At 40.8% G+C, this 24,625-nt stretch overlaps 1 protein-coding gene across 4 annotated transcripts in view; it reads right to left on the bottom strand.

The window, feature by feature from the left end:
• Positions 1-24,625, bottom strand: part of USP22 (ubiquitin specific peptidase 22) — a 202,453-nt gene that overhangs the window by 66,315 nt on the left and 111,513 nt on the right. For 3 of the 4 annotated variants that reach the window (XM_074965123.1, XM_074965120.1, XM_074965121.1), the window contains 3 exons: positions 11,480-11,593; positions 10,902-10,946; positions 5,883-5,984 (listed from right to left, as the gene is read on the bottom strand). In XM_074965123.1, the coding sequence (XP_074821224.1) occupies positions 5,883-5,984; positions 10,902-10,946; positions 11,480-11,593 (261 nt within the window). The remainder of the gene's footprint in view (positions 1-5,882; positions 5,985-10,901; positions 10,947-11,479; positions 11,594-24,625) is intronic. The other variant, XM_074965122.1, reaches the window with a different exon arrangement.

A 24,625-nucleotide genomic window follows, 5' to 3' on the forward strand; every position in this document is an offset into this window, starting at 1 on the left:
TGTTTCTAGAAGCAACAAAATCTTTTTGAACTTCTAAAGCAGCTACTTTGGTTCTTCCTTCACTGATGGCTGGTCAACTGGGTTTACTGCTGTAGTTTACCTTCAGAAAGCCTGTCTAGACATCGTACATGTGCCTTTTTGAGTAAATAAAAACAAACATTTTTTGTTTATTTTAAACAACAGGCTTTTTCCCTTCATACGGCAATACTCAAAAAGTTGGTGGGAGGACGTAAATATTCAGAGAAAGAGAATATTGCAGCGAGTGAAACCCGCCCCCCCGCCCCAAAACATAAAAAATTCATTTTCTGCCTTTACACCTTTCCCTGAGGGAAAAGAAATGTTTATTGTATAAAACATTTATCACTGTATTTGGTGCTGTATCGCAGGATATTTTAGGATTGGTTAATTAATGTAGGGAATAATTAACAATCTTCCAGATGGATGGTGGATGTAGTTACAAGATAAGATGAGTGGATAGTATTTATGCAGGAGGCATGTCTTTGGGTAGCACTTAAGAGGATATTATGCACCCCATTTTGACTGATTCAAAATGTTGTTTAATCCGACAAAGCAGAGGAAAAAAAAAGTTAAAAGTTAGAGAACTGAAATCCATTTTAAATGCATTTCATAGGCGGCCACATTTCAAATATGTACCCACTAATGTGTCCAACTCACAATTAAAATTTAAAACCAGTGTTAAAAGTTCTGTACTGTGTCAGAGTGTTTTCGCTCCCCTTTTCCATCTGTGCTAGATTAAGAAGTCTTAGTCAAAAAAGCAAGTACACCAAAAAAATAGCACATTCACAAAATACTCTAAAGTATTAATGCAGTCCACAACATCTTCAAGTCTTTTCTAGTTAGGCCCTTGTGCATGGCTGCTCATGCATAGTTTATGTAACACTGAAAGATAAAGCAATGCTTCTGGTAGCTTGTCTAGAGAACCAGATATAATTTCCAGGCCACTGTTCATCTCCCTTAGCCACCTTTACACTGAAGCACTGCTGCAATATTTATTCCACTCATGCCTCTCTTTCTCACGTCATCCTGCTTGGTGTCACACAGCTGCAAAAGCCACCTGCCACTGCGATGTAGCTATTGTTTTTGTCACCTCCCCCACTCCCCATCATTCTTTCTGAAAAGGATTTGCTCATTCTGCTCTAAAGGCTCCCCCCTCTGCCTTTTTGCAACACTGAAAATGGGAATCCCAGGTGGCTCTAGCTAGCTAATTATCCATGTGCTTTTAGAGTCTAATTCTTTCTACTGGTAATGTAGCAGAGTCTTCAGCCACAAAGTCATTTCATATGCTAATTAGAGACAGGCTAGCTAATACCTCAGTCTGCTCAGGAGTACTAATCTTTTGTGGGGACTAATGATATGAGAAGAAGATGAGCTATGAAAATGGCCCCCAAAAGATGCTACATCTCCCTCCCACCCAGCCCACCCCCATAATAAAAACCTCTCTTGTACATCTGAATGTAGTGGTTTGATAGGTTAGCGGAGTGTAGTGCCTCCATAGAGCAACAGGAGACGGACTTAAAAATTGAGTTTTCCCTTGTATGTCTGGAAAAAAAAATTCCAGTAGGGTGGCATTATCTAAATTTTATTATACACAAATTGTCCTTAAGGATTTTTGGGTGTAATTAGCACGTCAGAAATTTATCAAACCAAACCAGTAAGTCTTGAATCCGAAACCAAGATGTTATTTAATTCTGCAAAGACTAAATAATGACTATCAGCATTTCAAGTTTGCAAACTCACCCCATGTATTATATGCCTACTGAACTGCCTGTCTAATCTAGATTAGATCCTTAGGGCAGCGACCATGTGTCATTATTTGCATCAGCACTGAGCTCACTGTTGGCTCTTAAGCAATTTGTCCCAAAGTCACTTCACAGATAGGCAAATGTAACTGTGAGGCTGATTCTTCGGTGAACATCCAGAAAGCAAGAACCAGTAAAAGTTTAGGATTCTCCAGCCTGCACCACTGCTAGAACTATTTTAATCTGCACAATGGCACAAAAGTGATTCAGCAAAAATTTTACCGTGTGTATATTCATGGTTAGGACGCAAATATCTGGTGAGAGATACAGATATCCAGTTTGAAGAAAAATCAGAGAGACTGTAGGGCCAGTGAGATCCAACAACTCTTGGAGATCAGTCTTTTCATGATGTATATAAGAGGTTCTTTACCCACTACTGGTCAAAATTTTAAAGTTACTACGTACAAGGAAATATAATTTTATTTTGACTGAAATAAAAGGCAGACGGGAGCATTCCCACTGGTGAATTATTAGTTCTTAGTGATAAAAACCTCATTTTATGGCAGTTCATTCTACATAGTTAATTTATGGTGCCAGTGCAAGACTGAGGATACTGCTGTTGTGCTGTTCAGCCAGTTCAGAAAAACTAGTCCACAGAACCAGCTAGCTACTAAAGAAGCCACAAAAGGTCATTTCTCAGCACTACAAGACGAGACAAGGAAAATAACTTGCAGTGCAAAGCAGACTTTGCCAGGGAGTTAAAAATCCACATGACTCTGGAATGATGTGTTTAAAGACTAATGGTGTAAAACCTAATGGGAAACCACAAAGATGGTTATTTTATACCTCTGAACCAGCTGCCAGTACATTACAATCTATATTAGTGAAGTTCTCACTATGGCAAGCCCTCCTTTTCAAAATTCCCCCATGGATAACCCACAAACGTACATATTTTTCCAAGCTACTCCAAGTCTGTATTGTCTTGGATTCCAGGAATACCATGCCATCCTCATTAGTTACAGTACAAGTATACATCACTTAAAGCTATACAGAACCAGTATGAGAGGCTCAATAACCATTTCAACATGTCATACCTGAGAAGTTAAAAAAATCCAAAATGCAATTCCCATAATCCAGCTGGGCATACACCAGGAGGAAGGGAGAGGGGGAGAAAGCAAGCATCTGCCTTTTTTCTTTTAAATCAACTTTACAAAAAGGTAAAAGACATTAAGTTAGTCTAAACTGGATTCTCCATGTTACCAGAATCAATCAATAGGCTTGCGACACATACAGCTGGTTATCAGCATAAGTTTCATTATCAGAGCCAATACAATCAGACATCTATGCATGTTCTCCGGCTCATTTATCTACCTCAGAAGAGGAAACAGAGGTCTATTATGGATCAATAAAGACCTGATGTCTGAAGAAATGAGCATCAGAAGAGAGAAATGGGCACGTCCAGGTAGCTGCAGCATTTCAGTCTGCACACAGGTACAGATTTAGCAATAAGCTGGGGATACAGAGAAAAAGCTTAAGGACAATGACCATTTTATTCCGTTAAACCCCTAATGTATTTTGGTGAAAGAAATCAAGTCGTTTGCTTTTAACTGTAGCCCAAAACTGCATTAAGTCTCTTGGGTGCTTTGATTTTTTTCCTCTTTTTAAATCTTGGCATACGGACAGCTCCAGGGCTCAGTAGGAGAAATTATTAAAAGCATGCCTGCAGAAGTAAAGACATCAGTCATTGCCCTTATCCCCTGTGTTTCAAGAGCACTTTCCCCCCATGCTGTGTGTATAAGATTTCATGCAGTCAGAACCATCCCTTTTAACAGACTGAAAAATTAGAAGTCTTTTAAGAATCAGCATCTCATTCCATCAAAATGGAAAGAGAAACATCCAAAAACGTTTCATTGTTCAGAAAGGTCAGATGCACCTTAACAGTTTATCAAATCCACTTCCATTTGTCCTGTAGAATTCATTTAGCCAAGTAATTGGTAATATAGTTCTTATACAATATATTACAGTTTCATAAAAAATCAAGTCCCAAAATGAATAAGCATTAGAGAGAACAAACCAGCTAAGTTTAGAATGCTTTCCTAGGCTGCTTGAAGTGTTCAAGGTCCAGGTGTGTTTCAACCCTTTTTTCTGCTCTGCTGTTGCAAAAATAGATGTCCTTTCCTTGACATTACCGTTCTATCCCCAGATCTTGACTTCCTTTCTTGAAGTCACATTATTGCTTCTCAATCCAGAGTTTCAGGTACTGTATACATGTATTGCATTATTTATGCACTACATTATTAGAAATATGTATATAAAATTATTATTTTATTCATCATTACTCCCAAAGAATTTTGGAGGGTGAAAAGGTGTGAACATTAGATAATGCACTTTATGACAACATAGTGCTTACAGTAGTTTTGAAAAATGAGGCAAAATTTAAGGACTTCACAAACTGCTTCCTGCTTCTAGTGACTACAGCACAGATTTTTAAAGGAATCTAGTCATTGCTCCGCTGAGCATTACAACACTTAACTGACTCAGTCTCATTTCCAAAAGTGACAGGCACTTAAGAGTCTAAGTCAGATTGAAAGAAATGGAACTTAAGCTCCTAAATCACTTTTGAAAATGAGACTTGGGCGTTGCAATGCTGAACAGAGCAATGCCTAAATACCTGTAAAAATCTGGGCCTACGGTTATCATCCTAATCTCAGAAATCTTCATACTTCAAACATTCAACTGAATGTTAGCATGCATTACACTGTAAAGAAAACACAGCCACAGGATTATTACTGACCAGTTTAGTCAACATTAGAGCTGGTCAGGAAGTTTTGATGAAAAATAGTATCTACATTTTATGAGAACTTATGCATATTTTCTCCTCTCTTCCCGAGCTGTTTCCCAGTCATCTCTCATTATGCCTGCATTTCAGATAGCTCTTGGCTCCAAAGTGAGTATACTAACTTTGTGCGCTACAATATTTGATTTGTACAGAATGGTCCATTCTCGCCTTGGAATCTGTGAATATAGGAACTGAAATCTAAAACAAACAAGCTGGAGAACAGACTATGTGATTTGGGTTCAAAATAGGAATCTGAAAGACCCCTTCTGGAGTTTTCAACATAGAATTATACAAATGTAAGGCCCGAAGGGACCTCGAGAGATCATCTAGGCCATCCCCTTGTGCTGAGGTAGGACCAAGTATACCTAGACCATCCCTGACAGGTGTTTGTCTGGCCAGTTCTTAAACCTCCAATGATGGGAATTCCACAACCTCCCATGGTAACCTACTCCTTAAAGTTAGGAAAAACTTTATAATATTAACATAACCCTCTCCCGCTGCTGACTAAGCCAATTACTTCTTGTCCTACCTTCAGTGGACATGGAGAACAATTGTTTACGACCCTCTTTATAACACTACAGGAAACTATATTAAAGCTGTATTAGGTCTGCCTTCAATCTTCTTTTCTCAAGACTAAACATATCCAGTTTTTTTTTTTTTTAAACCTTCCTTCATAGTCAGAGGTTCTAAACTTTTTACCATTTTTGTTCCTCTCCTCTGGATCCTCTAAAGTAGAAGGAAAAAGTCAAAGCTCCCATCTGGTAAAAAGACAAACTCCTATTTGGTAAATAAAAAAAGCTCTCAAGTGAAAGGATGATGTAATTTGGACTATGTTTGAAAAAGAGAAATCCACTGGTGCAACTGCCTTGGTGGCAGCACTAATGGGAGCTCTCGTGTAGATTAGTTCTCGCAGCTCCCAGTGTTTTTACCACGTCAATTAAAACTTCAGATGAACTGGTGGTACCATCAGTGGGGATTTTTTCCCCACAGAATTTCCTAGTATACACAGGACTTAAGAGTCTCCTACTTTGAAGGTCTCCTTTGGAAATTACTATCTTCAGTATCTGAAATGACACAGCACACATCCTTCTATAGAGAAGAGAGTGGATGGAATTCAGTACACAGTGGTCATTCAGATGACATGACACATTTAAAAAGAAAAACAATTGTAAGAGACAACCCAAGCACATGCATTAAAACCTTGAAAGGCAAGAAAAACATCACAGGGCTTTGAAAGAGCCGTTGGTGAAGAAATCATCTGAAAACCTGTTTCCTTGACTTACCTATGGTACAATTTGTGGTTATTTTTCTCCGCTTGGGGTTGTGTCGTAGCAATTCTAACTCTCGTTTGGTTGGCTCCCATGTTGAATACTTCTCTCCAATGCCTGAGCAGATGAAAAGAAAGTTTCAGGGTGCTGTTAGCTAGAACAGCTGAAAGGATACTTTCAAGAAAAGGTTGTGATGCACTGTCCATTAGGTTGGATTCAGTATACAAAAAACTACAATAGCCAGCTTGCTTTTTATTATTGTTCAGAAAGGCAGCAATTGACCTTGACAATATGTTCCCATAAACATGGGCTAAAAGTACACAAAAGCAGTTACTTGTATAGAATTCCTATCTATCTGTTTCCAAGTAACAGTCTTTCCATCAATGGATGAAAAAAACCTCCAATTAAAAAGGACCCCAGCATGAAGGCCAATCCAGTATTATTTATTGTTTCAAGTGTCCATGATTTTCTTTGGGCTCAAAGGGGTCATATTGCCAGCACAACCGCATGTCTTGGGGCTAAGCAGAGATTGGCTGAGATACAGGGCAACTTAGACAATTGTCCCCACATCTCTTCAATGAAATGACAAATATGGTAAATAAGCCAAAATAGATCCAACATACCGGACAGCTACAGCCTTACTCTTAATAGATGCAAAGCAGGTTTTAGAGGATTTGGAAAATACTTAATAGTGTATTCCCTCATCACGTATTAAGGGGTATGCTGCTATAACTCTCACTATGCCATTGTAGTATTGGGTAATAGCAAACAGAGACTCTAGTAGAATGAAGGTCGAATACCCTAACATTCCCCAGAAATATAGCTAGATGTAGTGGGGGTTTTTAATTTAACTCCCCACTACCCAGAGAAAAACTTTATTTTCTCAAGAGCCATAGTTGAAATTTGTCATATTAATTATTTTCTTAAAATAAAAGCCCCCAATGCTATGTTTCAAAAACATGTATTTTGTTTGGGGGACTGGAGGGTAGGGGGGAGTCAGGAGAGCCAGTAATCAACAGGACAGATTAGATGTGGGCACAAAGGTGTCTACAGTATAATATGAAATATGAAAACTACAGCAACAATAAAAGACCCAAGAGCTGATCAGCTAAAGGCTGCTGCAGCATTCTATGCAGCAAAGAGAAATTGCTATGCAAGGCCAGTTATAGTAAATCACAAAAGCATTTTGGCATATTAAAAAAAAAAAAAAAAAAAAAAGACAGGCAATCTATTCTAAAATTGAGGATTAAAGTCAATTAGAGTTCATCTTATTCTGTGCAGAATGCATATCGATGAAACAGTACTGTGCTAGAGAAAATAAATTATAAATCATACACATGAAAAGAAGATGAGTAGAAAATATAGCTGGAGGCTTACATATTCTGCATGGTACATGTTTCATTTTTAATAGTTCTTTGATCTTCATTTTCAGAAATAGCTCTGCCTGTCAGAAGTTACCCATCCAAAATGTTTGAGTCATAGTTACTCTTGACCCTCAAGGTTCCTGCATATGACTGAGGTCGCATTCTTGGATTCATGAAGACAACAAACTTCAAATCTACGTAGATTCATATATCTCTTTACTTTATTTGACTCAATAATTTTTAATGAAAGAGCACAAGAACTAACAAACACCCCTTCCCTTTTCCCAAGGTTCAGGATTAACGAAAAATACAAGGAAAATAAAAAGGGAAACTAATTACCATGTAACAGATTGAGGAGATTAAACAGCTGCAATGCTTTGAATACACTATACAGTATGCACAGGCAAATGCTGAATGAAGCAGCATTACAGAGACACACATATGGACAGTCCACATATGACAGAACATTGGCTTGCAACAAGCTTTTCAATAGACATCTTCAGCAAATCTTTTCAGATTAACAGTATTTCTGTATTAATTTATAACATGGTTTTGCAAGGAAACTGTCAGAATTTTATATTATTTCCAACATTTTAGTACTACCAGCTATTGGACTGGCCAGTTGCAAGCCTGGTAAGTCTAAAATTCAGTTATGCTACAATTTAAAAATGACCAATTTAGTATAGATTGTCAATAGGTATTGTACAGGACTTTGGTTAATTATTTAATGGGACTGTTCAAACAATAAACACATCCAGTATGTTCAAATATTGGTTTACTGGATAAGAGTGAAAATATTAACACTAAAGCCCCAATCCTGCACACAAAGGTGGCTTAACTTTATGCGTGTGAATAGTCCCACACAAGTCAATGGAACTATTTATATGCATTAAGTTAAGCATGTTGCCTGAGTGTTTGTAGGTTTGGGATCCAAGTGCTTAACAGCAAATCTGAGTCCTCAAGTAATTTTAAAGAAGTCAAGGTAAATAAAAGATCTGACAGCTTTGCAGGATTCTGGGTGAAGCAATTAAGTCTTGTTTAAGTAGTAATTAAAAAAAAACAACAAAACACACACACACACACACACACACACAGAGTTAAATGCCAGGACAAACATCAAGAGCAAAACAGGTGTGACATCTCTTTTACAGGAAACCCCTCACTAGAAAGGTCACAAGTTTTGTTCCGCAATAGAGTTTAAAGCAGAGATAGGGAGCTGAAGGAAGCAGATTCAAAGGCTTCCTGTTCCCTTTACACTTATTCTTTTTATAAAATGTAAGGAGAAAATCGAGTGTGCCCCCCAAAACATATGGAAAGATTGATCCCACTCTTTGGCAGTGGTTCACATTTTCCCAGGAATGGCGGGGCAGGGGTATGAATATACACAAGAGTGCACTAAAATCTGCAACATGAACAATCTTAAATAGACTGAAAATCTCAAGGCATGTACAAATTACCACTTATGGTTAAGGGAAAGCAGTGTTACTACTGGAGAGAAAACTCACTGTTTTCAAAATGGTGTTGTAAAATAGGTATTTACAATTGCAGCTTGGCATATGAGATCTCCATTCAGAAATCATTTTAAAGTTTATTTAGGTATTTTAATGAGTGGCCATATATCCAGGTATTTAGAGTTTTCAGAGGCTTTATTGGGTTCTAGTTTTTAAAATAAAATTAAAAAAAACGAACAACAAAACTTATTTTGCAGGCACTCATTAATATAGATTAATGATTTTGGTATTCTGAAGTAAATCCAGATTTTGAACATTAGTTAGGAAGTGAGATACACAGAATACCCAAATACATTTTCTTCTCCTCACCATTAAATATGCAAACATTCAATACTTGAGAAATATGGGAGAATTACAACATTAACACTGTTTTGTTGCTTATAGTTGCATCTAAGAATTGAGGATTTAATCTTGAACTGTGGCTGGACTTGTGGGTCTGGCTACCCAGAACGTCCTGTCTTCAACTTGTTCTGATATTATTCCAGCGTTTCCAACTCTAAACATTTTAATCACAAGTCTTGTGATATTTGGGGTTTTTCTTAAAGTCTCTTTTCCTGGAGTCATGTTATTACATTAGAATCTTAGCTGTCTTTAAAAAAAAAGTTTCTAGCTCTCATGATTGTGGAGAAAAGACTGAAAATGTGAACGCTAAACGCACAAAAACCAGAAGGCAAATAATAAACCTGAATTTACTATTCTTAAACTTCTGCATTTTTAAGCCCATCTCTCCATTTGAAGTGAGCAGTGGAGGATGGAGACAGTCAAACAGTTTCTGAGCAGTACTGTTAACTCTAGCATCCTATTTGGAGATTATTTATAACTCTGCTGTCTTTTAAATGACATGAACCACTGTACAGTGTGGGTTCTTGTGGCTGAGGAGAAGACAATTCTCTGCCGTCCCTCCAGTATGCACATGTCTCTTCAACATTCCTCAACAAAATGTCTGATAAGTAAATTGCAGCACAAAGGAAAGTTACAAAATGAAACATTTTAAATGGAGAATCCTGTGCCACAGCTTTAAAGAAAATATCTATACTGCATATTCCTGTACTTTAAATTCAGGAACAGAAGTAGCTACATTTTCTATCGTAACAGTTTATTACTGTTTTGGACTCCTGCATCTGAAAATGTGGTACATAACTCTTTCGGAACTATTCTAAAAATGCTAACTTCTGTTGGAAGGCACACTGGTGTGTCTTGATTCAGAAAGTACAGAGGTACTGTTCCTGGGGACAGTGAAATTCAGAAAATGCTCTTTGAATTTACTCATTAAAATGAAGGAGAGAAGAAGTCCATAAAATTCCTATTGTGTCCTGAGCAACTGTTTTGCTCTTGTAATTGATTAACTCTTGGGCTCAAGACAGCAAATTTTAAACAGATTTGAGGAGTTATTAAAGATAGAGGAGCACAGATCAAATGCAAGGTTTAAAAATACTTTCCCAGATAATTGCAACAAAATACTTTGCAGGAAAGCATTTCATGCCATGATTGTCTTGTTCTAAGATCCTCTACTACCTTCCCTTCTTCTGACTGAACTGCTTCAAAATATACTAGTAGGGGCAAAAAGGAGAATTTGGTTTTTTTTAGCAGTAAGTCAATATGCAGCTATTGTTTCATGATACACCAAGAATGTTCCAGTTAAGGTCTGCTTAATATACCTACAGCTGCTACTCTTAAAAAATGTCTTAAGTTCAGGGTGGGAATAGTTTATTTGCATATCAGCCCCTGGCTAGGTCTATCACACTGGAAAGGAATGTCAGATTCATTAAGATCAGTGTATAATTGGGTATAAACGGTCTGCCTTCAAATATAGACTTCTCCACTTTAAGAAAAAACATTTCTAGGAACCACTGAAAATGGAAGATGTTAAGCTTCCATGAGAGATCCTTTAAAGACTACTGAGATTGGCTAAGAGAATCTCTACGTCCTCTCCCCTCCAAAAAAGGAAAATATTTGCTTTGGAGTAGCTCAATCAAGGAAAGGATATGCGAAATTAAGTACATTGTCATTACTGGACCCCTGGAACATAACGAAAATAAGAGGAAAACAATCTGCATTATAAAACTGGCATTCTTAACCATGATTCATGTCTAACATGGCAGGATAATCAGCAAAGGGACGCTTGTTAGTGAAGTGCGTCGCTAGCCCACGCCTCTTACCTGTCATTGTACACTGGTAGTGAGAAACCACTGTTGGGGTGAAGGCTAAAAAAGAAAAAATTAGGGAAAGCAAACTGAATAACAAAACAAATGTGTGTACATATATTTGTGTGTAAATATCTTTACACATATACTGTGTGTGTACAATCAGAAGATGGGTGTGTATGTAAACTGGCACATTCTATAAAAAATCACAGACAAAGGTGGCATTTCATGTGAGGGGAACAGATTTCTTGCCTGAGATACCTAAGATAGTCTAAGAGGTAGATTGTTACATTTTCTACCGGATATATATCTCACTCTGATGACATTAGGTAAGTTGTCCATGATCATGATAGAGGATTTTATATTATGTTGCAATTAAAAAAATAAAATTTTGTTATAATTTAGTGTGGTGCACATATTAAACTAACAGTCTAGCTCCTGGACAGCAATATCTATAAATCTGTCTCTCCCACAATCTGCACTACTGTTCCTAAAGATCTCTCTCTTCCCCTTACTGGTTTTTGCCATTGACAAATGGGAGGGACAGGTATGATTAAAAACAAATATAAGAAATTCAGGCATGAAAACCAAACCTTGTAATTTCCAAGCCTTCCGTTGTTCCTCTTTGGCAATTTGTTCCATGTCTTTGTCGTATATGTAATCTTGACACATAAAGCAGTATATACCCCCATACAAAAGGTCTATGGCTGCAAAACAGAAAGAAAAAAAAAAAAAAAAAAGAGAGAGAGAAAGAGAGTGAGAGTTCAAATCTAGAATAAAGGCTTCCAGGTTTGGCATTCTATCTTCCATGTACCAATGTCCTTCACAAAAATGTCTGTACATGTAGAAATTGGAAAACCTGTTGGGGATTTTTCAGTTACAGTACAAGTTATCTAACTGTTAAAGCCAGAGGAAGAAGCCACCAATGATAAAAAGTGTTAGCTGGCTCAAGTTTGCCTTGTATTCTGCAATACATAAGTACAATGCAAGATTCAAGTAACCAAAAGCCATAATTAAAGCAACTGATTACTAGGCATGCAGAGTCAGTTTTATACCACAATCTGAAGAGTTGATATGCTGGGGTGAATTTCCTTTTTCTATTTCTAAAACAGAAAATGCAGGTGTTTTTGTTTAAATTCATTCAATAACTTCAAAGTGTATATTTAAAACCTGAATGAAAATTCAAACAGATCAGGCACTAAACATTCAAATATATTAAAAATTTCAAGTACACTTGTTCAGGCCAATGATCTTCTGCAAAGTTGTTTACTGCAAACGTTAGTTTTTCCAAAATTGAGAGAAAAAGCTAATTATGACCAATGTTACAAAAGTCCTCTTTCTTTCAGGTCAAATAGTGGCAGGTCACTAAATAACTGAAAGAGCTGTAATAAAAGAAAGTGTCAGGTGACCAGGCAAAAAACATTTTATTAATATACTGGATGAGACAGAAATAAATTTAATAATTTTAATCATAGCAAGCTGTTGATTCTCAGTCATTCAAAACAAATCAAACCATAGTGTACTTAGGGAAGTGACAAAATTCAAATGGGTGCTGCCAAATGATGAATTTGCTAGCTCTGAACAGCAACAGAGCATGACTTGCATCCTTAGGACAACTGAGAAGAACACCACCGTTTCCCCTAAGATGCTGGTTCCTCCATTTTTCTGATTTTGAATTTCCTTTATTCCCAGCTTAAGGTGACAAAATTAAAATTATTTTTCTACAATGGAAACCATTATCAAATTAAGAGGATTAATAGGAATAGTTTTGACTGATTCTATAGCAGATTTTAAAAACAAAATGCAACTGGGGTTGTGCTGCTCACTGCCCCCAGACAAAGCGGGGATCTCCTTCTGGGGTTCCCCCATGCCCAGTGCACCAGGGTTCATATAGTTAGTTCCCTGCCCTGCCCCAGCCAGTCCAGTTTGAGAGACAAACTGGGTGGAGTCAGCCTCTTGTAGCCAAGAGATTCCATTAGCTCACCTAGAACTTAAAGTAGCATCATTACCAGAACTTTTGGAACTTCCTGACCAATTCTCCATCCTCCTCCCCCCCGCTTTTTTTTTAAATTCTAGACATGTTTTCTTCCTTGATGATTGCAGGACATTTTCTTCAAACCACCTCAACCCTTTCCTCAGTGTCTCTCTGTTGCAACTTCACTCTTTATGCTCGTCTCATTCCCCTTTAACCTTCCCTTCCTCCCCTCCCCATATTAGTTTTCCTTTTTTCACTCCTAAGCTTTATTAATTCATCCTGTCCCCCGATCACACTATAACTCACTATATATACTTTTAAAAAGGGAAACTTAAAAAAAAGGAATTGACATAGTGTTTACCAGCCATCACTCTGCTTATATGCTACATCTTTTCCCCACGCTTGTCTATCTTTTCTGTTAACATTGTAAACAATTTGGGGAAGGGACTGTTATGTTGTGTATGTGCCTAGTACAATGGAGTCCTGATCCTGATTTGGGGCATTTAAACACTATCAGAAAACAAATGAATAATAATGACTTTATGAGAATATCATTAAAGCGGCTGAGAGTCTAACCTGAGGTCTAACCCAGGAACGAAATAGTAAGAAATGTTAGAAGGTCATAATTAAACTGCAGAAGTAGTGGTATGAATTGTACAATATCAGTTTACACTAGGGTTGTACTTTACCAGTGTTATCTATTGTTCATTTTCTTCAGCAAAACAAACAAACAATTTGGAACAATGTATGCTATTAGCCATCCTCTTTCAGTTAGCAATGAAGATGATTTACTTTAATCCTACAGTATTGGTTCTGATGCCAAAATCAGGTAAAGTTTTACAATTATTCAGGGCACAATAAGGCTACAGGACCCTTCAGATCTATTAAGCACCCTATAAACACTAACTACAGGAAAAGCTTTGTTATCTGACATGTTGGAGGAATGAGGGGTGCTGGTTAGTCAAAAATTCTGGTTAATTAAGAGTTATACTTACCAATGCAGGGACAGAGTTTGGGTGCGGGAGGTAGCTCAGGGCTGGGGCACAGGAGATGCGGGGTGTGGGCTCTGGGAGGGAGTCTGGATGTGGGAAGGGGCTCAGGGCAGGAGACTGGGGTGCAGGAGGGGGCTCACGGTGCTGGATCTGAGCGACTCTCACCTCGGGCGGCTCCTTGCAAGTGGCAACATGTCCCTACTGCTCCTAGGTGGAGGCGCGGCCAGGCGGCTTTGTGCACTGCCTCTGACCACAGGTGCCACCCCCACAGCTCCCATTGGCCATGGTTCCAGGCCAATGGGAGCTGCAGAGCCAGTGCTCGGGGAAGGCCAGGTTAGCGCCCAGAGCCCCCTTGGCCATTCCTCCGCCTAGGAGCAGCAGGGACATGTTGCCGCTTCCAGGGAGCCATGTGGAGCCAAGTACAGAGCCTGCTGGTCCCACACCAACCAGACTTTTAATGGCCTGGTCAGCGGTGCTGACCGGAGCTGCCAGGGTCCCTTTTTGACTGGGCATTCTGGTGGAAACCCAGACATCTGGCAACCCTATTGAAGATTTGTAATGGGAGGTATCAGAAATGCCGGTTTCTAGAGCTTTATGGTTGGTAAAGTGCTGGATAACACAGCTTTTACTATATATTCAAACTATCATTAGAGCCAATAATCATGTAGTGCATAGAGAGTTTGTTTCCAGTTATATATTTGACAACAATCTGATTCTACACAGCTGGGTGCCAAAGTACCAAAGCCAGTAGGGAATCCTGCAGGAGACATCCTTACAGAGGAGTCACTCCTCATTCAGAGCAGAGTGAGAAGAAAATCTATGGAATAAAAAAAAACAGAGGACAACAGAACCACCAGGCTGGAAGAATTTCATAATAGTTTCAACGCTTGATTAAGAGCTCTTAAAGACAAGTCCTCCTTCAGCACCCCAATGTGCACAGTACAAAGTCGGTTGTATATACTCCAATACTTTATATAATTAACAAGATTATGGTAGATTTGGGGTAAATTATCTCAAGTACCAAGAAAACAGCTCAAACATACACACTTCATTACAACAGAATGGAAGGACAGGAAGTTATAATATTACTATTAAAATAATGGACTTTATCTTCCATACAAAGTTTTAATTGGCAAATAATTTAAGGTTAGAGCTAGAGGCTTTCAACTTAAATTAATGAGTAAAAAGAGTCATAGCAAGTATTGCCTACCCTATCCCTATGGAAGTAAAATAAGCTATTTCCATTGGAAGGAATACTTTATAGCCTCCACTGTTAAACCATGTGAGTTCTCTTGCTACACATTTCTTCAGCTGCCAGTGTACACATCAAAGGCATTGTGATATAAATGTCTCCATTACAGTTCCCAATGAGGTCTTACTACTTGTATATACATAACCAAAAACTAGAGATTAATGCTATTTTAACTGCAATGATTTCACATTCTTTGCAGCTGAAAAGTCTATTCCTTTAAAGCACACAACTCATTAATTAGCATTAGCTGAATTTATGTATGCACACCAACAGCACAGTATTTTAGGGTTACTTTTTAGTACTTCTTTCAAGCATTTGTAAAAAGTGTGTACTAAAATTCTCTTTTTAAAATGAACAAAAAAATTGTTTTTTGTTGCATCAAATCATCATCAGGGGCCAGACTGGAAAAAATAAGTGGTTTTACTCTCAAAAGCTCTGCCCACCACCACAGCTCCACCCACAACTAAAGCACCTAGATAGAATGTTTTATTTCAGTCTGGAACCTAGCTGGTTGCATCAGTGCCTCAGGTTCCTTGCTAGGGTGCACTCTACTCTTTCTGGACAGCTTCTCCTCCTGGTTATCTGCTACTACTCTGGACAGGTTTCAGAGTAACAGCCGTGTTAGTCTGTATTCGCAAAAAGAAAAGGAGGACTTGTGGCGCCTTAGAGACTAACCAATTTATTTGAGCATAAGCTTTCGTGAGCTGAGCTGTAGCTCACAAAAGCTTATGCTCAAATAAATTGGTTAGTCTCTAAGGTGCCACAAGTATTCCTTTTCTTTTTACTCTGGACAGCTTCTCCTCCTGGTTATCTGTTACCTGGCTTCAGGTAATGCTCTGGTGCTTTCAAGCCACTTGCAGGCAGGCACCAAGCAATGCTGTCCTTCCTTTCCCAAACACATTCCATTCCTCCAGTACCACCCCTACTATTACTATTGCTACTGCAACCAGCCCTCCACTAGAGCAGACAAAGAACGCCTGTAGCAGCTCCTAATACTGCAGCTTCCTCACAATAACCACCCACCCTTGTAAGTGGCTCTGGTGATGATCCCTCTACTGGCAGATGCTAGTAAGAGCATGAAAGCAGTTGACCTGAGCAAGGACTTATGCACAGTCTCAGACAGATGCAGTGTTGAAGTTTTGCCCAGTGGCCAGCTGGACCTGACAAGGGTGGGGAGACATCAGCAGGGTCAGAAAGGTGTTGGGATAATGTATGAGCACATACCAACTGTTTCTGAACCCTGATCATTACAACAACAGGATCTGAAGCATCAAAAACATAAAACACTTTAAAACTTGTTTCTTCTTAGATATCAGATAATTTGTTCTTTGGTTGCCACTTAATTTTCAAATAAAACATAAAATACATATATTTTGTTTTCAAAAATAAAGGAAACTTTATCGATTAGTGCTTTTTGTATTTATATTGTATACAGTTTTTGTTCATCTTTTACTCCACTATATGTGAACATTTGAACTGGCCACAGCCCTTCCAACAGACAGGGCAGAAAATATGTGGAGCTGATTGCATGGAAACAGAAAAGAGTAATATATTGTAAATCCTATAGAGGAATATGTTTTCCCCCCTCCATATGGTTATTTTATCAGATTTGGTGGATGTAATACCCAGACTATTCTCCCATGTGTCCCATAAATAGTTATTTTTGTAGAATACAACTAAAAAAAAAACCCAGTAAGTATGCAAAACAAAGCCTTTGATAGTGCTATTAGATGAGTCGCAAAAGGGATAGCTACACACTTTAATTCAGTTTTACTCGGAATAGTGCAGGCAAAGTGCAGAATTTTAACATATAGAAAAGGAGGAACTTTCCAACATATAATATTTTTTATATCTTCCATACTAACATTTCCCCCCTTAGAACACAAGGCACCACTTGATACTACTACATTTGACAAGATCCTCAACTTGATCTCCTAGTACACCTTTATGTACACAACTCATAATAGTTTAGAAAAGTGGTGCCCAAACTTTTCCTGTTGCACCCCCTCTTCCCAGCAATGGAATCTGTCCCCCATCCCCCATTACTGTACAGCCAAGGCTTCCTCAGCAGAGGAGTTTGGGCTGACAGTGGAGCTGGGGGAAGAACTGAGGTTAGAAGAGAAGCTGGCCTGGGGGCAGAGAGGGAACGAGGGCAGAGCTGGGCTGGGGGCAGAGCCGGGCTTGGTGGCGCTCTCTCCCCACCCCCTGTAACCTTCCTGTGGCCCCCCCCCGCCAAGTTCTGGAGAGTTCTGAAGGAAAGCAGCTCAGAGGTCAGTAGGGTTACCACTTTTGCTTGCACGTATTCCTGGAGGTTTCATCACATGACATAACCTTTAATTAAATATTAATCTTTAATTCCTGGAGACTCCAAGACAATCCTGGAGGATTGGCAACCCTAAGTATTAAATTTATGGAGACCCATGCTGCCTCCCCCATTTTCTTCTTTGGGCTAACAAAAGCGTTGCATTTAGGCATGAGTTTTTTGTTTTGCCAAATGAATCTGCTGATGTCCCCGTGACAATGCTTAAGCGGAGAAATAGAGAGACTGTGGGAGTTAGGTGGCAATATGTAAAAAAGCAAAGGTGACCACTTCCGAGTCAGTGGATCTCATTCTGCTCAGTCTTTCCATGCATTCAGGTCACACGATACTTGACAGAAACTCAACAAAACTGGCTCTGTACAACTCAACATGGACCATTTCACAGAGAAGTGTGTTATCTTTTCACCAGGGGGCTGTGTAAATCTTTATCATTCCAGTTTTAGTATGTGTTCCTGCAAATCAACCGTGACCACTCAATTTTTGTTGCAAAGTATTATTTATATTCATGTACTGCATAATATACACAGCAAGATAATATTCAGGTCTATGTCAGGGAACGCCTCTTGGAAAGTTATTTGTTTTTAAGCAGACAGTAAAATAATTGAACACAGGAGAGAAAAAATGAATATTAAAAAAAGTGTGATTTGCAAACTAATTATGAATATTGGCATATCGGGTGAAAACATGTTACTCTGGCCTTTAATGAAGAGAGCTCAGTGAGGGATCAGGCACAACAGAGATAGAATTGAAAATTTACTGACATCTTTATTTACTGACACCACACCTCTGTCCTCAGTTATATGCTTTTCTCCTCCCACTATGCTTTACCATGGCCTCAAAAATGTGTTTGATACATACTCAGTTTGGTAGCTACACATCTGAGAGAGTTTTTTGCTGAGTAACTCCATAATAATCAAACTTACCTTGCAAGCAAAAAATCCCCCACAAATAAACAAACAAAGAAACCTATCACCCTAAACAGGCTTCAATAGTGGTTTTCAACCCCAATTCACATGTGTTACAAATCTATAAAATAATTCAGTTTTAAACCAGGAAAATTTTCATCATTTTTCCCTAAACTTTTTGAGTCACTGTAGGCATTGCCAAAATATATCATATATATTTTATTGCATCACAGACCTCACTCGTTCTATGGATTAACTATATTCATTTTTCTTGGAAGCTGCAAATCCATTTGTATGGCATGTGCCTTTCAGACCCAAGAGGAATAAATATAGTTAAAGGTAGCATTGAAACAAACCTACTCCTCCAACATCCCTGTTCAAAACACCATTATCTGCATTCTATTTCCCTTTGGTGTTTAAAATACTACATTAAAGGATAGGCATCACTAATATAGCATAAAAATATGGGGACATGCTTGTCTGATATAACCATTTAACTCTGCCTGCATGGAAAAGAAAGCTAACATTGTGAGCTTGATGTCCTTCTTAAATGTTTGGAAACTACCTAGCACAAAGCGGACACTAAAGTAAATAAATAATAAAACTTTCCCCTCAGAAAAATCATTTGAGCCCATAACAATGCCTTAAAGAACTTATTTTCCTTTGCAAGTCATTGCATATATAATAGGTCCATCTTGCTAGAAGTTACCAAAAATGTGGGCATGATCCATGGATCTCTCCTTTGCAAAATCTCCCCTTTATGAATTAAGTCAAGCAGCTATCAACTTTATATGGGTCTTGGTTAGTTCTAACTATGAAATACAAAAATGTAGCTCCCTCCACATCTAATGTAAGAACAAAAGCCATAACGTACTCTCCTGTTCATGTTTCTGTGGTCTGAGTTCCCATATAACATTGATAAACTTGTGAGAGAACCAAAACACCACCACTAACACTAAATCAATGCCTTCTCATTCTATCGAGAGCCCTCAGTATTGTTACAGACAGGAAAGACAAAAAGGTTAATTATGGTTAATGCTGTGAGTCTTTCATGGAGGTCACGGATTCCGTGACTTTCTGTGACCCCTGTGACTTCTGCAGCTGCAGCGGCTGACCCCAGGGCCGCCTGAGGTGCTGGGGCGGCCCGGGGGCCAGCTGCACCGGCCGCTGCTCTGGCAGCCCGAGACAACTGGTCGCAGGCGCTACACTGGAGCAGTGGTCCGGGAGCAGCAGTGGCACCCTAGGTCGCCCTCGACTGGAGGAGCAGCAGCGGTGGTGGAGCCCCAGGCTGCCCCCCCCAGGCCCAGAGTGGTGGCGGCGGGACCACAGGCCGCCCTCACCCGGAGCGTCACTGGCGGGGCCGCGGGGCATCCCCACCCAGGAGCAGCAGTGGCGGCAGGGCTCCGGGCTGCCTCCCACCCCCAGGAGCAGCAGCAACCTTCAGAGCACCCTCCCCCCCAGCACCTAAGATTTAGTTAGGGGTATTTTTAGTAGAAGTCTTGGACAGGTCACTGTCCGTGACTTTTTTGATTATTGCCTGTGACCTGTCCGTGACTTTTACTAAAAATACCTGTGACTAAATCGTAGCCTTAATTATGGTAACCTTTTTACAAAATATGCATAGTCACTTTCGTCTAATAACATGCCCCAAAACTCACCAAAGGTGTTATCCTTGACCAGCCTCCTGAACGACAATGCTCTGATATCCATTGGGAAGGACATTCCAAACTTTACCCCGCATTTTGAGGATTTGGTGTATTAGCACAATGATAGGCACATACTGGCCTTCTTCCTGCTTCCCTACTCACTGCTGAGAGGCTCGGAAACACTTTGCATTATTGCTAAGAATTCTCAGGTTGACTAAGTGAACCTCAGACCTTTAGCACAGTAAGTCATAAAAGGAATCTAAGCTTGTAGACACATCCACCTGGTATATCAACTGAATCAGAAATCTGCTTCACTCAACTGAATCAGAAATCTGCTTCACGATAGTCAAAAGGTAAGTAAAACTTTTGACGGCCTTCTCTTCCACGCTCCCGCCCTAGTCTAAGTGTTAGGATATGGTAAGTGTCCTGTTGGCATAGAGAGGTGAGAAGCAAGGTTTCTCATACCACCCACAGTGATAGGGAGTCACAAATTTCCATCATCATTTGTGGGTTAACAACCTACTTGAAAGCTCAATACTGCCCCCAGGCTATTACCAGAGTGATTAAATTGACAATACTAAAATTACAATATCATCCATTCTTCAAATTCTATTAACAGGGTTTAAAATATATATATAATTAAGGTTGCTTTGATTTACAATGAAGCTGCAAGGTAAAAAGCAATAGGAGTTACAATAAACATGCCTCCAGCATCTTCCAAAAAAACAAAAACAAAAAAACAAACAAACCCATCAAACGTTTTTAAAGCTTTTATATGTTTTTGAAATGCTCAAACTCCCACACAAACACACACCCCATTGCTATAGCAACCGTTCACTTATGAGTATGTCAGTGCTACATAGCCATTATTGCGCAATCCGCATTTCAAACAAGCATTGTCCCTCAAGTTCTGAAAGCATTACCACAGCCTATAAAAAAAGACATATTAAAAACCTGCTTCTCTCTCTACAGATTTCAGAGAAGCAGCCGTGTTAGTCTGTATTCGCAAAAACAAAAGGAGTACTAGTGGCACCTTAGAGACTAACCAAATTATTTGAGCATAACCTTTCGTGAGCTACAGCCCACTTCATCCGATGAAGTGAGCTGTAGCTCACGAAAGCTTATGCTCAAATAAATTGGTTAGTCTCTAAGGTGCCACTAGTACTCCTTTTCTCTCTACAGAAAAACTCACCTTCCTCTAGTCAATCTGACTATATGAAGGATTGTGGAATTAGATGGTGGGAGCAAAATCCATTACAGCACACTGAGGCTCTCCCTAGGTCTACATCTACACGATAATGTAAACTGTGTATGAAACTTTACAACTGCTACACAGCTGACCCTGCTCACACAAGCAGGACAACTGTTTTGCTACATCATTTGAGATAGGAGCTTGGGGAACAATGTTTTTCAGCCATTGCCAAAAAACTGTCTGTCACTGAACCTACAGCCTATAAAAACAACCTAAGACTTCAAACTGCTGTACCAGGGATTGAACTATGGGTGGCGGGTATAACAGGCCAGGGAAGGCTAAGCCTTCCCTGGCGCAGCCGCCCCCGAGGGACACCTGGGCCGCAGTGGCCCAGCCCCTTCCCCAAGGCCCCCTCACCCGCACCACTTGTTCCTGCCACCACCTGCCCAGTGCCTACCTGCACTCCACCCCCCCCCCCCAAGTCTCCGCTGCTCGCGTCACTTTTCCTCAAGCATGGGAGAGTGAGGAGGGACGCTGTGAGCAAGTAGTGGGCACGGGGCTCTGGCGGGGGAGTGAGACGGCTTGGCCAGGCATTGGGGCTGCTGGCTTGGCCCAGCGCTCAGGCCGGGGGAGCAGCAGAGCGGCTTGACTCAGCCAAGCATTGGGGCTGGCCTTTCATGGGGGGGGGGGGGGGGAGCAGCTCAGCCTGGTGCTGCGGGGGGCGGGGGGGGGCGCTGGCCCAGGGTGGGCAAGCCGGGGCTCCTCTGGTCGCGTGGGGGCATCTCACGACTTCTCCTGTTCTGGGTGGGCAGATTTTGGGGCGCTGGTGTGGGGGGGGATGGGGCCTCGGGCAGAAGGGGTGGGGCTGGTGGGCTAGCCTCCCCAAAGTGGGGGTTCACCCGCCGTCCACAGATTGAACATTGATGGGTACAGACTTAATATAATCCTAGATTGTTTGGAAATTCCTGGGAAAGATGAGAAAACAAAAGTTTGCTTGTGGCTTTCAGTTTAAGAGCTCTGTATAGGCTTGAAAGCTTCTCTCTCTCACCAACAGAAGTTGGTCCAATAAAAGATATTACCTCACCCACCTTCTCTCTAATCCTAGGACCGACATGGCTACAACAACACTGCATACATCCAGAGTGTTAACAGTCAGTGACCGATGACCATCTGCCAGATTTCTCAGTTAACTGACTGGTACAGCAGTTCATTGCCCTTCCTCCCAATTTCTTTTTAATTCTTTTAGAGCCAGGGCTCCACCATTTATAGATCTACCATTTTTCTACCATTGAAAATTTAAAAATAAACATAACTAAACTAAGCTTGTTAAAAATGCATGTTGATCCAAAATCATTAAAAAAAATCAGAAATAAACTATATAGAGGAGAACCTAGAACCAACATTCAGATCAGTTGGCCTTTATCTTAAATATGAGATAACACTGATGACATACAAAAGTGATACAATACCTGCTGTTTAAGGGGGATTCAAAAGTTTGACTTGGTTTAAACACACAAGAAGGTTTAATAAAGCTTAGGCTGCCAGTTATTCTGGGCCTTCAGGTAATGGTGGCAATCCATATTTTTCTCATTAAATTTTACCTATTAGTTCTGTAAGACTTGCTTTTAAAATTTTGCTTATTGACATCAATTCTGTGCTTGGTAAGGCCTAAAACAAACTTCATTTTTAAAAGGAGGAAGCCACTGAATGACAATTGGAGATCCCATTCTTCTGTCAGGACCACTAGATATTTTCTATGTCTTTCAACATTTCAACAATACAAAATGGAACCGATTGTTTAGCTTAAGTAGATAACACATATTTCAAGGGACCATTCAAGGTGAAATGGGGGTGGGGAGGAAACTGGGGGTCAGGGGTTAAGTTGTGCAGGTTTCCTTTAAGGACGAGGAGGACTAAGAGGTAAAATTATAGCTTGATCGCTTTGTGAAAAGTGTTCACCCACTGGTGTTTTTGTCTTTTACCATTTTTCTGCGTGAATTCACCCAAGAGCCTAGTGATTGTCTCATTTCACCCACATAGTTACTGGGGGCATTTAGTGCACTTGATGAGGTGCTAATGCAGAGGTGGACAAACTATGGCCCGCGGGCCACGTCCAGCCCGCGGGACCATCCTGCTCGGCCCCTGAGCTCCTGGCTCAGGAGGCTAGCCCCCGGCCCCTCCCCTGCTGTTCCACCTCCCTCACAGGCTCAGCTCACTGAGCTGCCGGCGCAAGGCTCTGGGCGGCAGGGCTGTAAGCTCCTGGGGCAGCGCAGGTGCAGAGCCTGGCCTGACCCGGTGTTCTGCGCTGAGTGGTGCGGCTGCCTGTCCTGGTGCAGCCACGCCACCAGCCACCAGTGCTCCAGACAGCGTGGTAAGGGGGCAGGGGTTGGATAGAGCAGTGGTCTCCAAACTTTTTGGCTCACGCACCCCCAAGGTGAAGACCGGAAGACCTGCCGCAGATGCGCCGCCAGAGGGGAACACCAGCCACGGACGTGCAGAGCTGCTGCCGAAGAAAAAAAAACAGCGGAGGGCCATCCAGCAGCGCTCCTGATGCTGCGCACCCCTTGGGATCATCTTGCACACCCCAGTTTGGAGACCACTGGGATAGAGGGCAGGAGTTCGGGGCTGATGGTCAGGGGGTGGGGAAGTCAGAGGGCGGGGAACAGGGTGGTTGGATGTGGCAGGGTCCCAGAGGGGCCGTCAGGAAGGAGGGGGGGGTTGAATGGGGCAGCGGGGTGCAGTTAGGGGCAGGGGGTGGTCAGGGGACAGAGAGTGGGGGTTGGATGGGGCAGGAGTCCGGGGGGGGGGCTGTCAGGGGGCGAGAAGTGGGGGGGGGGCGGGGGGCGGATAGGGGGCAGGGGCTGGGCCATGCCTGGCTGTTTGGGGAGGCAAAGCCTCCCCTAACCGGCCCTCCATACAATTTCAGAAACCCGATGCGGCCCTCAATCCAAAAAGTTTGCCCACCCCTGTGCTAATGGGCCACTTCACCTTAAACGGTCCCTTGAAATGTGTTAACTACTAATGCTAAACAATCTGTCCCATCTCATATTTAGCTGTGACACACCGAGTACCTTTCCCACACCTGAAGAGCTCTGTGTAAGCTCTAAAGTGGTCTAGTGGACAAGGCACTGATAAGAATCAGGAGACCTGGGTTGTGTTCCCAGCTTTGCCACTAACCTGCTCTGTGACCTTTCCATAAGTTTGTTTCTCTTACCAACAGAAGTTGATCCAATAAAATATATTACCTCACTTCCTTGTCTCTCTAATATCCTGAGAAAAACACTGATATTTTCCATTGTTTTATGCAAATTTCGTCATCTGAAATGGAAACTCCACAATACAAAGAAAAAGGAAGCAAAACTTAACAGCAACATCTACTTTCTCAGTACATGCAAGAAACAAAACATCCGCCCCAGAAGTTTCACCATCTATAACTCTCTGGCCACTACATATACAT

This window comes from Natator depressus, chromosome 10 (genome assembly GCF_965152275.1).
Source record: "Natator depressus isolate rNatDep1 chromosome 10, rNatDep2.hap1, whole genome shotgun sequence".
Classification (NCBI taxonomy): Eukaryota; Metazoa; Chordata; order Testudines; family Cheloniidae; genus Natator; species Natator depressus.